This window comes from Solea senegalensis, linkage group LG5, assembly GCF_019176455.1.
Source record: "Solea senegalensis isolate Sse05_10M linkage group LG5, IFAPA_SoseM_1, whole genome shotgun sequence".
NCBI lineage: Eukaryota > Metazoa > Chordata > Actinopteri > Pleuronectiformes > Soleidae > Solea > Solea senegalensis.
In genome coordinates this window covers 6008755-6025883 of record NC_058025.1, presented here as the reverse complement: position 1 = coordinate 6025883, position 17129 = coordinate 6008755, and the positions used below count along the sequence as shown (strand labels likewise).

The following is a 17129-nucleotide window of genomic DNA, read 5'->3' as shown; positions in this document are numbered from 1 at the left end:
GTTATTTAACATTATCCATGCTTATGTAAAAAGCTCTCCTAATCCCAGCATTGTGTGTCGGGATGGGAATGAAAGACCACCGGGAACCAACAGGACCTTTTAATTACCAGACTCCAGACACACAAAGACCAGACACTCCACTCGCTGGCCTCTTTTCTGTTCCCTGATTGACGTGGAGTGGAATTGAGTAAGGGTTAGCCCCTGGTTCATGCCAGTGGCTTGTCCTTTATGTTGAAAATGTGTTAAAAGTCAATAACCCTCATGTTGGGAGTCACTCAAACTGGGGATCTTGACACTCTTTACCTCTGCCTGTTTAATTATGAGCAGATTTGCATGTCTGTGTGTGCATGTCGTCTGGCAACTTGAAGTATGTGCTCGTCTGGTGTTATTGACGCTGTGGGGGCAGCAAAACATTCCCTTGTGTTTCTGCTTAATTTCTATGAAAACATAAAAGCTGTTGTTTATTGTAGCAGCGTCTTCAGCTTCTCCTCCTTTCACAAGACTTTATTTTTGGACTCTTGTTGTTTTCATGAATGAGAATTCCACATGTTGTGGGCACTGGAGAGCAGAGATGGAGATGGCGCCCCGTCGAGCAAAAGAGCCCATAGCAGTGACCCGGGTTTGATTCCACCCGCTGTCCTTTGCTGCGTGTCTCCCTCTCCCTTCACGCTTCACAGTCCAATAAAATATCTCCCCACATGGTGTAGCTGCTTTAGCTACAGTATGTAAATGGCAGGACATCATACCAGCGTGATGCAGTGTTGCCCGCCAATAGATCAATTCCTGAGTTATTCTTCTCATTGTATTCAATAAAGCCCTCAATTCAATTCAAATTATGAACAATGCGGTGCATTATTTGTTGAAACAGGAAACCCAAACGGCCTTGAATGCTCTCTGTGTTACATTATATTTTGCATGATATATTTAAAAATGGTGCATTTGGTGATTATTTTTTTTGTTCTTTCCACCATCCCATTCATGTTGACCGCTCAATGTGTTTAGCTCCATGCTAATAGAAGAATGCCAAAATAAAGTGCATCAACAGTGCACATTGGTTTATTTTTACTGTACTGCTCAGCAGAAACAGGACACTAAAGAGCCCAGCGTCCCATGCGTGCTTGTCCGTCTTTATGTGCTGCCTCTACAGAGTGGAGACACACTATATTGAGTAAAAGAGGCCAGCGCTGCACCGCAAACTGTTTTGCAGGCAAGTCTCTGTTTTAATTTATGACAGAAAATGCATAAAAGTAATGAAAAACATCACAGTAGACACATGTGGAGCCACTAAACAAATGAATTTATAAAAATAAGTTTACACACGGCAAGAAAGCATAATAAAATGTCATATTAAAGGAGGCTACAGCACAAAACGTTAAGGTCATGACCCTCTTCACTGGTGTAGCACAGCAGAAAGGGAGGATATACAAGATAACAAGTAACCCAAGAGATACAGTTGATCATTGCTGTTTCAATTGTTATTTTATTTTTACATAAATGATAAATTGTACTGTTTACTCGTCAATGAGGCATCCCGAGACTTTGACATTGTTACATACATCCCTAACCCTGATGCTATGTTTGTCTGCACAGGCGATGCTGTTGTTTACGGCGCACACACGGCTACCGTGGTGATCGAGGCCAACGATGATGCCAATGGGATTTTCTCCCTGGAATCGGCAGAGAAACCTGTTGACGAGGGCAAGACCAACGATTTTTAGTAAGGGACTTGTCCTCAAGTCACATTTCCTTTGTCGCCCATTTAAAATTCTGTGCAAACCTTTGTTTTCACCAGTATTTTATAAATTCAATCATTACCTTTCTTTGTCTTTGTTCCTCAGTGTCCTGCGTGCAAGGGGCCATTTCGGAAATGTGACGGTTTTCTGGCAGCTGTTTGCCAATGACTCGGTGACTCCTCTGGAGGAAAACCAGGAGTTTACCAACACATCTGGCTTCATCACCTTCGTGACGGGGGAGGAGACCAAGCCCATCACCCTGGAGGCCATTTCTGATAAGCTTCCAGAGTTCAATGAGTTCTTCGTCCTCAGGCTGGTGAATATCTCAGGTGAGATCGAGATAGCCCGTGTCAGACATATAATATAATTTGAGTTATCAGTCTAGGTGCTCAGTATTAGGGTTCCCTTTACACAGTAATTCAGCTGTTGCTCATACAATTTCTTTAAGGTGGTTTCCCTGGAGAAGGCGGACAACTGGCCGAGACTTCCCTGAATGCCTCGGTTCTCATCCCTTTCAATGATGACCCATTTGGCGTCTTTGCCATCGCTGACAACAACCTGGACCAAGAAGTGGCTGAAGACGTACTCTCAGACGATGACATGTCTGACGTCACTTCCTTCACCATCCTCCGACAGCAGGGTACTTTTGGTGATGTGCGGGTTGCCTGGGAGATTGTTTCTGGCCGCTTCCCACAGGGCCTTCCTTTGATGGATGATCTGCTCCTTCAAGCTTCCTTCCCAGATGAGGTGGAGCTCAAGCCTCGTGCCAGGAGACACCACTCAGCCACAGACACGTGGTTTTTCTCTGGGCTCCCAGGAGCTTATGGGACTATTTCGCCCGAAGATGGGCCTGCTGCTGTCAGCAACTTCACCTTCTCTGCTTGGCTCGTGCCCAGACCAGACACAGATGGCTTTGTTGTCTCCAAAGGAACCAGGAATGGGACCTTTTATTATGGAGTGAAGGTCCACACTAATGAGTCTCATGTCACGGTCATGCTGTACTATACAGTAACAGGATCTAACAACACGTATGTGGCCAAGGCCAGTGCTGAGAAGTTCATAGAGGAGAACACATGGTCACAAATCATCATAACTGTTGATGATGGGATTATCGAGTTCTTCTTGGATGGCAGCCGCATTCCTGGTGGTTTGAAGAGCATCAAAGGAGAAGGCATCAGTGATGGTAAGTAGCTCCCTGGTCTTATATGTCTTATATGACTCATATGTGTGAGTGAATCCATAACCTGGTTCACATTAAAATGTATCACAAATCACAAAATTCAGGAAAAGAAAATGTGCATTTAAGGATGTGTTACCATTCCATTTACCATTTTCATTTGTCAGAAACTAAACATAAAACAATTATACTTAATTTATACTAAACATCTCAAGTTTTAAAGCTACCCGATGGCTACATAGTTAAACAACACCCTTGGAAAGGAAGGGTGAGGTGAGGTGAGGGATATTCACCTGCAACCTCCAACCTTACCCATAGATGCTTCTGCTTCCCATCTATTATTGTGGTCTTATTTGCTTCTTGCCCTAAGCTGATGTTCTGGTGTCCTCATCAGTCCACACTTTGTCCTCCTTTGTTCTGCCATTTTTTCAGTGCAGGGAAATGCAGAAGCTGTAGTGATATTTCCTAATATCACTAGTGATATTAGGAAATAGAAGAAGAAGCTTTAGCTGTAGTGATAATTTCCTAAGCACTAATTTGCATTAACCTTTGTCGATACGCCAATTTTTCCACCTCTCTCAAGCTCAAGCTTCAAAGAAGTCAAGGAGGTAGCAACCCATTCAGTCTTCTGTTTTAGTAGTTCATATCAAGAGAGATTGATATCAATAATACATTTAAAATATTTTCTGATACAGATCTCGTGCATCCATACTTTTTATTTACTGCTATTTTAGCACAATTGTTGGTGTCACAGAGGCTTGTTGAGTTTTATTTTATTTAACCTTTTAATTAAAAGTCCCAATGAGATGAAGAACCTCTTTTTTTCGAGGCAGCCCTGGTTAAAAACGGCCGGCGGCACAAATAAAACACCACCACGTTGCAGACATGATGATGTCATTGACGCTGTATTTGAACATTTGAGCATCTGCTTTTGTGTCCGTGTGTGACTTTCTGGGAAAGCGTTCTTCAAAGCGTCTCTCTCATTGTTAACATGTGGAAGGACAAGAATACCAATCTCCTTGCATATTTACAAGTATGAATTAATTCACACTGACACACAAGCACCTTCCCTTCAGTTGCCGTCCCATTGTTCACAATTTCAACTCTGCGACGCTTCAGTGACCCCTTTAGCCTCGCCACTGCTGGATATTGTTACTGCTAAATAGAATCAGTCGGCATCTTCTTTTCTCGCTATTCTCTCTGATTAATGGAGACAATAGTGGCAGCCTGTGCTGGAGAAAGTAGTCCCAGAGAGGATATGCCCCAGTGGCTCTTTGGCTAACTTCAATCACAGTAGATATATTTATATATAATCATTGTGTCAAGTGTTATTGTTGGGTTTTGGTTCATGGCATGTGTTATTGTTGGTTACTGGTAACTTGACCCATGGATGGATTACCTTGTGTGTACGCTTTTTACAGAAAGAGGAAACAATGGGGCAAAAGAGGTGAAAGTAAATGAGAAATGAGGACAGTTATGTTTTCCATTATTATACAGTATATTGTAGATCTCATCCTCGGTTAAAAGAAATCTCTGTCAATGGTGAACATTTGATTAATTGTATAGCGCCAAATTGCAACATACATTATCTCAAGACACTGCACATAGTAAGGCAAAAGCCTTTTCAACATTATAGAGAGAAGAGAAACCCAACAATTCACACAATGAACAAACACTAGGCATCAGTGGAGAGAAAAAACTCAATTTTAACAGCAAGAAATCTCTGATAGAACCAAACTCAAAGATGTACAGCCATCTGCCTAGACGGGTTGGGGTGAAAGGAAAAATTTGTGTAGAAGATAAAAAGGAAAAGAAAGAAAGAAAAAAGAACAAAAAAGAAAGGACAAGAGGAAATTATACAAATGCCGAAATGTAAATGTATAATTTCATGTAACCGGCATATTGCCACCAAGCAATATATGAACCCAAATGTCTTCCTTTTATTTTGAAAGTGATACATGGTTACATCCTTGTGTGTTGTCTTTGTAGAGTTCATAAAGTTCATACATGTAAAACATGTACAACAGTGACTTTTAGCATTTAAAACTGTTACTGCTATCCCATTTCAAAACACTGCAGAGCGTTGCCAAAGTTTTCCGTAACACAGAAAGAGCTGCAATTGTGCCAAAATATGAGTTCATACTGGGGTTGCAAAAATTAAATAAAGTTCCCAATCCCATGAAAAGTTCCTGGAAATGTACCAAAAATGTTAAGCCCATTTGGAACCCTAGTTCATACATACACAAACATAACTGCCCCACAACAAAAACAGCTATACGATGAAAACATAACATTATTTACTGTATGTTAAATATCTTGTGATAGGTTTGTTGTTCTCAATATTTTTCCCGTGATGCATAAAGCTTAAAATGGAAAAATACTAGTTGGTTTCACAACAGTACTGCTGAACTAAATTAATTATTTACTAAACACTCCTGTAGGAGACACAGTGTTGTTTCCTTTCCTGGTTTTTGGCAAAAATATGAGAACATATCCATGTGTATTAGAGAGAAAGAGACTGCAGAAGCTGCATCTTTTTTTTCTTCTCTTGTGTGAGACATTTCTGAGAGGGGTAGTGAGGCTTTTTGATTCAGAAAAGTTGACCCATAGCTGCAGCTCACTGTCAACAGTCCAAACATAAACAGAGTTTGTGACCTGAAAATGAAAATTAAGATTTGATTTAACACATCAGGGTCATGTTATAACCTAATGTAATAGATTTCTTACATATAGCCCCTTTTAAAACTATTTTAAAGTTCAGTTTGCAATATTGAGCAATGTTTCTTTACATATTTCTATCCCAAGGACCTGCACCATTGTTTATTGGATCAGATCCTGACGGCGAACAGCGCTACACAGGACTCCTCCAGGATGTTCGCTTGTACCAGGCTAAGCTGAACCGCAGCCACATCCACGAGCTTCACACCCAGCCCGCTAAGTCGGACCTGCGAGTCATCTCCGGTTACCTGCGCTATCGGCAAGATGAGCGGCAGAAGTCGTTTGTGGTGGAGGTCAGGGATGACGAGGAGGAGGAGGGCGAGGAGGTGTTTTATCTCCAGCTCGTGGCAGCGCACGGCAGAGCCCGCATACCCCTCCCCAGACCTACAGCCATTCTGCGCGTCATGAAGAGTGACAATGCCAACGGGCTCTTTGGATTCACCGGAGCCTGCATACCTGATGTAAGTTCAGCCGGTCGCACATAGGTATGGCCATAGTTACCTCACAAACACTGTGAAGTCCTCTTTATTGAGGTGTAGGGTCACTGAGTTAAATATGGTATGTATTTTTTTGCATTTCCATTAAGAATAGTACCAAAAATGAGCAGCCCCAAGAGTGAAATGGTCCCACGACAAAAAAAGAGCTGTTGTATCTCCTCCATTGTTGTCTTTTGTGTCACTTGCTTGCTTCAGGAGCTTGAACTTAACCACCTTTAACCACAGTTCCAGAATGAATCTGTAATGAAAAATGTCACTGCATCAACAATCATGGACGTCTGGGGTTTAACGCCCTCTTAATTTTCTTCTTTCACCCTCTTACCAAAAGGTTGATTTAGCATTGGATGCTGTTCATTACACTAGTTTACACTAAAAATGTTCCTGTAAAAAAATTGATGCCGGTAAACAATATTTCTCTTTCCTAGGAAGATGCAGAATGTCTCCAAAAATACCTATATCGTGGTAAATGGACAGTCAGGGGGCTTAAACAACTTTGAATTTACAGAAACTCTGCCGTCCCACTGTTGTGTTCTTTGCTATTTACACATTACACTCTCTCACCTTAATAAATACAAGAAGAACCAATAATTTCACCCTTAGGGAGCCTTAATGTGCCGCCTTTTCCTTTTTAAAAGCAACATTGCAGTAAAGTAAAATGCGGTCGCTGATCGACTATAGATGATGGTTCGGCGTGAAGTCTGACTCTACATAATCACCAAGTCAGTGACAGTAATTGTCGTCACTCTGTTGTGTGTGCAGAGAAAACATATGCACGGAGACACGTGTAACGTAAACCCAAAGGTTTGTCGCTCCCTGTCCTGCTGCATATTTCATCAGGCTTCATGCCCGACTGCAGGATGTGTGCGCTCCTCTCAGGTGGAGCGACAGCTGGTGAGGCTGCGGCAGGTTCTGACGGTCAGGGGCATTCCTATAGAAGTCTATCAGGAGTTCCAGCACTATGCAAACCGAGGATCTTGTTCCCCCGTTTCTCTCGGCACAACAGGTGGCAGAGCTGTGGATGACATTCCAGGAGAACTGGAGAATCTTCATTATATCTTAGATCCTGTGGGGATCAGGTGCTGCCTCCCTAAATCACTTAATCGTTGTGCTGGAATTAGACTGAGGCTTTAGTGTAGTAGGTAACATTAACTTATTTAAACATAACAAATTAACTAACTAACGTTTGTTTTCATCGTCAATTAATCGAGTACTTAAACTGTTAAAGTACATAAAAACGTTTGTTATTCGGAGCAAAGGAAACCAAAAAATATTCACATATAAGATGCTGAAAAGTCAGAAGATTTGTTTTAATTATTAAAAAAAACACTCAAACTAATAAGATTATCAAAAATAGTTGACGATTAATTTAGTAATCGATTAATATTCTAATATTTGCTGCAGTCATAAGTGACCAGATCTAATATTGCTTATTGCTTGGTTTGAAAGTGATGATTTATGCACCAATTACTCACTTAATTGATTATTAATCGATCACTACAGTAACTGTCACTCACTAAGTTGCTTTTTGAGTGTTTTTCTTAATAATTACTTTCAGCTTTGAAAATCAAAAATCATTTAAGCTGGATAATTTTTGTTGGCAAACACTGATTAGCATTTTTCAGGCTTTTATGGACCGAACAACTGATCATTTGTTTCTGGAAATAATCCACAAATGAATCAATGATGAGAATAATTGTTAGTTAAAGCGCTGCTCATTGCACTACAACATTTCTTTTGTAAATACACTGAACATTTATGACAGATTTATAACTTTTGGAACTGAATTAATCCACTTTATCGAAACAACTTTTACTATTTTCTGCATATTCCACAGTATTTCATTGCAATTTTGAATTGCAATAAACTGTTTTGTAAGTAGTGAATCCTTACTGGGTAAAGTAAGAAAATGACGAAAAGTGATGAAAATGAGTATGAGATTAGATAAGAATTTGACTTAATTGATCCCATACTGGAGAATTTCACGCAGTATTACACTATGATATAACATAGGCAATATAAAATATACAGAAAACAAGGATGCAACAAGTGTTTATGAATATCAAAAGTACGTTTCATGAATCTTTTACATGTTTGCATGTGTTACGCACCTAAATGAACACACTTATTGCATTATTGAATGGATTTTAAAATGTTTTTGTCTTTTCTGTTTTTGTTCTCATAGACCACTGACGAGGGCTCCACCGTCTCCTGTGTGATCGAGCGCATGCGAGGATCTCTGGACCACGTTTACGTCAACTACACTGTTACACAACCCCCCGACGGTGTGAGCGGCGAGACGGACGCCCATCAGGATTTTGTCAACGCCACCGGAGCCGTGCTTTTCACGCCTGGACAGCGTTCTGAGGTGAGTGAACTCTGCACGTCTTTGGTCTCTGTGTCACGTGGTATAAAACTCATTCACACAGTTCAAAGTCACACAGTGGGTAATAACACAAGTAAGTAGTAACTAGTAAACTGTGTTTACTCACTGGTGTATCGATTTAAAATAAATACAGCTCGTCCAGTTCATCAGCAGCATTTTCCTGTCAACTAATTCCAATGCTTCTTGGTAACTAGCCCCACCTAGTGGTTATGATGCCTGTGTGAGTCAACAGGTGTCAGCCGTACATGAAGAAATACATTATATAGACGAATAGATGCAGAATATATCATATTTTTTTAGTATAATTTGGACTAGGGATGTGATCTCAACATACTTTTACAGTTCAATTCAATCAATACACCTTAATTTATCTCAGTGACTCATAATTAATTTGATTATTTCTGCCTGTTAACATTATAAATAGGGTGGGAATGATAATTTTCATTATTATTATTTATTAATTCTAATTGAATATATATCTGTGTGGAACCAGGAAAATCCTTCTATGTAATCTTTATGCATCAATAGAACAATATTAACAATAAATTAAATTAATATAAAAAATATTGGCTGAGACGGAGCTGTGTTGTCTGAAAGGAAGGAAGAGAGAGATGTGACACAGCAATCAGCTGTTCCTCTGTGCCTCCTGCTGACTTGTCTTGGAAGTTAAGGGTTATTTTCCACTCTGCTTCATGCATCTCTAGACAAAAATTGAGAAGTAAATGATTAATTTAGACAGGCAGCTGTGACTGTAGACCATGGGGCTCTGTCCAGCTGTTTCTTGTGGGTTTAATAGTGGAATATAGAGGAAAGATTGTAATACATTTTATTAAGATGATTTTTCCACATTGATACGTGATCTGTCAAGAGAGAGAAACGTTTTATTTCCCTGCACTGGAGAACAGAACCAAGAAGCACATCTTTCTTTCAGGTGCTGAACCTGTTGGTGCTGAATGACGACCTCCCGGAGCTGGCGGAAACTTTCGAGATCACACTGGTGTCGGCAGAGTCCGGTGACGGGAAGCCTGGTTCCACTCCCACCAGTGGTGCAAGCATCGACCCAAAAAACTCCGTTAACACCGTCACTGTTACGGCAAGCGACCATCCTTATGGTATGTTACGCACATGCCTTAAAAAGTGTCTTGTTTAAGGACACACATAAAACCCACAACCTTCCTGTTGAAAGACAAGTTGCGCTACCACTGAGCTAACATAGCGTAATCCTTACTCCTCACTTTTGTTGTACTTTTACTTCTAAAACTTAAGTACATGTTATATCAGAAAATGACTTAAGTACAGTACATGTCATATACTTTAAGACTTTTACTTAATAGTAACAATATAAAAAGTTCCTTCAACCAAAGTCATTTGCTGGTAAAATACTTGTACAAGGTACTTTATACAAGACTGACAACACTATACTGAGAAAGTTTACTATACTGAGTTTTGTGAACTCATTTGATGATGGTTTGAATCCTAAAGACATTTGTGTCTGTTCAAAAGTTACGCTCTACAGTTTAAAATGTTCCATATTTATAGGATTATGTTGTTTTAAGTGGATTATCTTCTTTGTCCTCCTTTTTATCTTTCCTCTTTCCTTGCATATAACTATACCTCACATTACATACTATATTGTGTCCTCCTTTCAGGCTTGCTGCAGTTTCAGTCCAGTCTTCCAGGAGAGGGTTTGATTCCCCCAGCGCTAGAACCCGCTCACGTCACTGTCGAAGAGGAAGTCGGTCAAGTCCGTCTGCCGGTGGTCCGGGCCCAAGGCCTTTTGGGACGGGTCATGGTTGGATACAGGACAACCCCGTTCACAGCATCCAGTCCTGAAGACTACGAGGTCAGTTCACTCTCACTGACTCACACCACAGTGATGAGATGAAGAGAATATATTTAGTTTTCTTCTTTCCGCAGGACTCGGAAGGCATATTGGAGTTTCTTCCAGGAGAGAGGTTAAAGTTCGTCTCTGTGACCATCGTAGACAATCCTGTCCCTGAGCTGGACAAGATCTTTAGAGTAGAGCTCTACAATGCCGAAGGAGGAGGTGAGGATTTCGAGTCCCTATTAAAAACATGGATTTTATTAGAAACCTGTTTCCTAGTTGTAGCTGGACTGACCCTGTGTTCCTGCCCGCTGTTTCTGTGTGCTGTGTTCCTGTGTGCTTCCCCCGTACCTACCTGCTCAACTGCCCTTCCATTTGCCCTTTCAACTCCATTCTCCTGGTGTGTGATGCGTGTTTGTGATCCGTCAGTGGATCAGTTTCTGCATGGTGAAGGAAGTGGTAGTGGGGAGAGTGACTCTGACTTCCTCCTCCCATCTTTTCTCCATCATGGTAAGTATCTCCCCTCCTTTTCTTTCCCAGAATGCCTTTAGTCTCTGTTGTTTCCCACTGTCACCAACAAAATTCCCCTATCGTGAAGCTTTCTGTCCTCACATAAAAATAACAGGTGGGAAGAATGTTTTTAAGGACAAAAAAAGGTGCTGCCTTAAGTTTTACTACATACAGTACATGGTGCAATGTTCTATTTATTTGATCAATTTAATTGAGTCTGATCGCACCATGTATTTTAAATTTTATTGTTTGAATGTTTTTGTAATTCTTGGCACTTTGAGTGATTTCAAGGATTTCAATTGAATTTTTCGAGGTAGAGGCCAAATTTTGCCATTTTCGATTCATTATTTCAAGCAAGTTTCCTCACTTTTGTTCTCAACAACTCAGTCATGCTGCCAAGTCACTATTTATGTGCACTGTAATGCAGACACGAGCATAAGTGTTGTTCAAATAATGTCTTTTTAATGTATTTATGTTTCCTTTCTTATTATTACTTAGTGGAAAAATGGATAATCAACCAAACATATGTACGTTTCCATATATTTATATTTCACTTCCTTAAAATCGCTCGACCTCTAATGCTTATAGTGTACATGCGGGTGTGTTATTTACATTGCACTGTGACGTCCTGTGAAAAGAATCCAAGGAGAGCGATGTGGGAAAAGCAAATAACCTTTCATTGAGTGTTGTGTCGCAGACCACAGAGTCTCACACAACGTTTGTCGTGTTGTCTCTTGCTCTGAAAAAATAACCTCACACTCACACAGTTCAGAGATGCTCTTTGCTGTAAAATCACTACATTACGTGTCAAGAACATGCAGACTATTGTATGTATGTATATATATATTTTTTTATCATTATTTTAAAAAGTAACACAAGGTCATATCTGGTGTTTTGTGTGCAGCCAGCTTGGGAGTTGCGTCCCGTATCACAGTGACGATCGCTGCCTCAGATGACGCTCATGGAGTTTTTCAGTTTAGTCCAGAGTCGCTGTCAGTTAACGGGACAGAACCTGAAGATGGAGGCAGCTCTGTGATCCTGCAGGTAAGTGCGACACACAGTTTAAATGGCAAAGTTGACTTTTGTTAGTGAATAATTGTTGTTGGATTATCGTCTTTTGGGGTCTCGCAGGTGGACCGTTCCTTTGGTGACCTCTCCAATGTGACCGTGTACTGGGAGGCCGATCCCAGCTCGGAGCAGGAGCTCCTCAGCAGGTTCGGGAACATCACGTTCGGTGTTGGTCAGACGTCGGAGAACATCGTCATTGCTGTGGCTCAGGATGAGATTCCCGAGCTGGACAAGAGCTTCACCGTGTCCTTGGTGAACGTCTCCCACGGTCGTCTGGGCGTCGAGACGTCTGCTACTCTCACTGTGTTCGCGAGCGACGATCCTTACGGCGTTTTTGTGTTCGCAAATGCAACAAGGTCCGTCCGACTTCCTGAAGGTGACTCAACCGTCTCCCTTACCATCCTCCGAGAACGAGGCCTGATGGGTCAGGTATGTTGACCCTGATATTACTCCCTAAATGCAGATGGTGACTTGTGACCAGATTATCTGATGCTTTTCTTTTCTTTCCTTTCTTTTTTAGGTGCGAGTCACGTATGCGACACTAAACGAGGCCGATCCGGAACCTTACGGTATCCCCGGTGTGGGCCGAGCCACTGAAGGGCGGGATTTTGTTCCCCTCCAGGATTCCGTTGTCTTCTCGGCCAATCAGAGCGAAGCAAACATCACCCTCCGCGTGTTGGACGACGAGGATCCAGAGAGGGACGAGGCGGTGTTTGTGAAGTTGATCAACGTTCAACTCATCAGTGGAGAGCAGGAGAGACTCAGTAAGATACTGACACTGAGATTTAGGGATGCATGTCATTGGGACTGATCTGATATCCATGGCAACAGCGCTGTGACATCAGCTGTTGAGTCATATTTACTTCTGTGGCTGCTGTTTGACTGTAGCCTCTGAGATTATTTAGCACAGGCCAGGTTTCTCAGCCCTGGTCCTGGGGACCCACTGCCCTGCATGATTTATGTTTTCTTGCACCTGATTTCAAATAAATGTGTCATTATCAGGCTTCCACAGTGCTTACTGATGAGCTGACCATTTGAATCAGGTGTGTTGGAGCAGGAAAACATCTAAAACGTGCAGGGCAGTGGGTCCCCAGGACCAGGATTAGGGACCAGGATTTAAAAAAAAAAGTGATTTAGTAGCTCCACATTTAACACCAATGAGTGATACCTTCAGACTTTCTGTAGCAGCAGCAGAAACATTAGAAGTGTGTTTATAGACTGTTGTTTTTGTAAGTGATTATGGGGTTGTAGTTTTACCCCTTTTACTGGCAGCCACATTTGTCTTACGCATGATTATATACATGATTTAAGTTGCTGTGTTTTGCACTAAATTTAGCGCATGTGAGCACAAACATGCTGCTGCAGAGCAATGTTATACCTTGCAGTTCTGTTAGCAGCAGCGTTAGTGTTGCCACAACACTAAAACATGCAGCAGTGACTGTTTTGTTAGATGGCTAAAGAGTAAACAAACATCGCATGGATTTGCCCGATCCTTTAGAGCTGCAACTATGGATTATTTTCATGTGCGATTATTTCCTTGATTTAGTGAGTAGAAAATGTTGAACAATGGAACTAATGATGTATTCTTTTGTCCAGAAACCAACAGTTTTATTGATTTCTTTGTCAAATCGAGCAACAAAACCAGAAAATATTCACTTGTAAGAATCTAAAATATCAGTAAGCTTGTATTAATGATTAAAAAAAAACCTCTAAAATTGAATAACAAACTAGTTGATGATTAATTTAGTAATTCATTAATAATCGATTCATTGAATTATTGATGTAGGCCTATCATCATTGGAGGACCTTTTGAAGTGTTGAACATGAGCTTTTTCTAATTCTCAGTCATTCTAGAAGCAAAGTTAGACCAAAAGTTGACATTGTTTGGTCCTGACTGATCGAGACCGAATGAGCATCCGTTCACCCGTACTGAGATTTCACCTGGAGAATTCATCTAAGATATTATGATAACACTCAAATCCTCAAATATCCCTGTATTTTCCCCCTCTAGTTCCCAGTTCCCCTTCTCTGGGCCCCAACTCTGACACTGTAGCCCAGGTGACAGTGGAGGCCAGCGACGATGCATTCGGAGTCCTCCAACTGTCGGCGTCTGCCGTCAGCGTAGCCGAGGACTACGTCGGGCCCATAATAAACGTCACGCGTGTCGGGGGGATCTTTGCCGACGTCTCTGTCAAGTTCAGAGCTGTGCCTTTAACTGCCAGAGTCAGTAAGTGTTGGCCACGTTGCATGGATACAGAATATTTCTCTCTCTGTGGCTGATGTGAGATGAACATATGAGTATCATCCTCGTCCTCTAGGCGACGACTACAGCGTCGCCTCCAGTGATGTCGTCCTTCTGGAAGGGGAGTCCAGTAAATCTGTGCCCGTCTACGTGATCAATGACTTGGTTCCTGAGCTCGAGGAGACTTTTCTCATCGAGCTGATCAACCAGACCACCGGAGGAGCTCTGCTGGGGGAGCTCACGCGTGCCATCATCACCATCCTGCCCTCTGATGACCCTTTTGGTGCCTTTGGTCAGTAGTAAGGAGACACTGATACCACTCACTCAAGTACAACTTTAGATTCTCTTGCTGCTGTTAAAACATTTGCAGTCCCCTCCAAAAGTATTGGAGGAGTGGGTCCTTTTTTTCTTAATTTTTACTGCAAAACATTTAGGGTTGATATCATAAGATGAAGATCAGTATTTCGGTTTTTATTTCCAGGTATTTACGTCGAGATATGTTATAGGACTCAGAAGATAGCCTTGTTAATAGAACACCAAATTGTTAGGCAAGCAAACCTATTGAAACAGATAGAAATGAATAATACTCAGTCTTTTAGTGGCAATTATTTTTGCCGTGTATGGTGTTGGTTCTTTAGATAGATGTTTTATCAAATGACTTGTGTTGAAGGAGATAATATTATGTTTTTGCCCTTCTTCTTGACAGTCTAGGAGCACACGGGTTGCAGTCTGCTTCTTTTTTTGAAGTATTTCCAAACTGCCGCACACCTGCACAGCTCACTTGAAGATGCATAAAGTGGTATCAGGTGCAGCAGTGTCGAAGTAGTAGTCATTTTTCTAGTGCCAGACCCGAGACTCGTATCAGTATTGGTTCATCCCTAGTCAGTAGACATCATCACGTTTCAGTAGGCCTACTTGGAATTTATGTTGCCATATTTCTCATATAACTTGTGCTCTTCGTTTGTTTTCCTTTCACCTAGTCTTCCAGGCCGTTCCCATCACCATAGAGGAACCAGGATCTAACACCGTTGAGGTCACGCTGCCAATAGTGCGCAATGCTGGGACAATCGGCACGGTGGTGGTGAAGTGGCAGGCGACTGTCGAAGGTCGTCTCGCCGCGGGGGACGTCAGCCCGACGTCAGGAGACGTGACATTCGCTCCCGGCGAAACCATGAAGACGCTGCGAGTGGAGGTCTTAGCTGACGACGTACCGGAAATCACTGAGGTGAAAATAAGCTGACACTATGAAAAATGTGTCATCATTTTTATTTGCCCTCTTCCTGACACTGTTTCTGTCTTCTTTTTTTTTAAAAGGTCATCAAAGTGGAGCTTACCGGGGCCAGTAATGGCGGAAGCCTTGGCAGGGATACGTCCGTCGACATCATCGTGCCGGCCAATGACAACCCATATGGGACGGTCTACTTTGCTCAGTCTGTTTACCGTGTTCAGGAGCCACTGGAGGGAGTTTATAATGCTTATGTCACTGTTCACAGGAGGTACTTCCAATCATTATTGCTGTAATGGCAATACAGCTTTTATCTTCAGTGCCAGTATTTAAATTAAACATGTTTCCTTCACCCCGATGACAGATTATGGTTATTTTATGACTTCATATCATACATGTTTCACATGTAGCCCCTCTTTAAATGTTTTTACATGCTGTTTCTTACGTTAAGCTTCCGTTGGGTTTTCTGTCACATCGTCATTCCCTTTATTGCAGAGGCGGTGACTTTGGTCGCTTGGAGATCGTGTACAGCACCTCTGAGATCAACATCGTTGGCTTGGCTCAGGCCGACGGCCAGAATCTGTTGATGTACTATGACCTCCCAAGACCAGGCGCTCCGTCCACTCCCCCGACCAGGACCGTTAACGTCACCGGTCAGATAGATCCATTGGCTGCATGTGCTGCCGCGTGTCTGAGAGAACACGCCTGCCAGGCCTTCTCTCTCTCCACGGCGGCGGCGGCGCCATCACCATCCTGCACTTGGGTTACTTCCGGGGCCGAGGAGCTGACGTCTGAATCGGAGGTCACGACTTACTTAAAAAATGCCACCGCCACCGCCGTCCTGTTCAGCGCCCAGGCTGTGGCGGGGAGCGATTACAACCCGGTGACGGCTCAAAGCGCCTTCATGGAAGATGGGTCACAGGTCGCCAACCTCATGGTCCCAATCTTGACCGACAAATTCCCCGAAATGGATGAGAGCTTCTCCATACAGATCCTGAAGGTAAAGCCAAGTCATATGAGGCCTGGGTCATACTTTCACCATGTGTCGACTCTATGCAGACAAATGAAAGCACCTCCACGTTTTGTGACCACGTCCAGTCAGTGGAACATTATTGTTTGGACAAAAGAGACAGGGTAGGACGCATGCTTGATGCAATTTATGAGAATGTGGACTTTTATTGCGGTGCATTTGAGCCATGTTACGTGGAACGTTTGACCCAAGCCGTAGCCTGTTTCCTTCATGGTGCTCTTTGATTAACAATTAACATATATTTTTCATTTTTGATTCATTTTTGAAGGTAGAGCTGATAAATCTGACTGTGGCACAGAAGCACCTGCCCTCCATTGGCCAGCCTGACAAGGCTTTGGTGACCATCGCGATGAATGGAGATGCGTTTGGTGTGTTTTTAATATACAGCCTCAGCCCCAATGCCACCAATGAGGGGCTTTATCTCGAGGTTCGGGAAGAGCCCGCGGTTGTGGTGCCTCTGGTTATCGAGAGGAGAGGAGGGAACTTGGGCACCGTCACAGTGGAGTGGAGCTTTGTTGGCGGAAAAGCCACACCGGATACTGACTTCACTGGGACTGGAGGCAGTCTTGTCTTTGACGGTATGTGTGTGTAACTCAATGAAAGGGAATAATTAGGGACGGTATTGTTAGGATTTTACTGATACCAATATTGCTTATTGATACTGGGGTGGAGTGGCTCAGTGGTTAAGACCCTACCTTGTGTACCAAAGACATCATGGTCG

At 42.4% G+C, this 17129-nt stretch overlaps 1 protein-coding gene across 1 annotated transcript in view; it reads left to right on the top strand.

The window, feature by feature from the left end:
• Positions 1-17129, top strand: part of adgrv1 (adhesion G protein-coupled receptor V1) — a 136379-nt gene that overhangs the window by 35512 nt on the left and 83738 nt on the right. The window contains exons 19-36 of the mRNA XM_044025690.1: positions 1591-1717; positions 1839-2062; positions 2182-2916; positions 5716-6089; positions 8308-8490; positions 9440-9620; positions 10158-10351; positions 10426-10555; positions 10763-10843; positions 11748-11887; positions 11975-12340; positions 12432-12675; positions 13923-14138; positions 14230-14445; positions 15134-15378; positions 15468-15649; positions 15874-16378; positions 16677-16986. Of these exons, the coding sequence (XP_043881625.1) occupies positions 1591-1717; positions 1839-2062; positions 2182-2916; positions 5716-6089; positions 8308-8490; positions 9440-9620; positions 10158-10351; positions 10426-10555; positions 10763-10843; positions 11748-11887; positions 11975-12340; positions 12432-12675; positions 13923-14138; positions 14230-14445; positions 15134-15378; positions 15468-15649; positions 15874-16378; positions 16677-16986 (4653 nt within the window). The remainder of the gene's footprint in view (positions 1-1590; positions 1718-1838; positions 2063-2181; positions 2917-5715; positions 6090-8307; positions 8491-9439; positions 9621-10157; positions 10352-10425; positions 10556-10762; positions 10844-11747; positions 11888-11974; positions 12341-12431; positions 12676-13922; positions 14139-14229; positions 14446-15133; positions 15379-15467; positions 15650-15873; positions 16379-16676; positions 16987-17129) is intronic.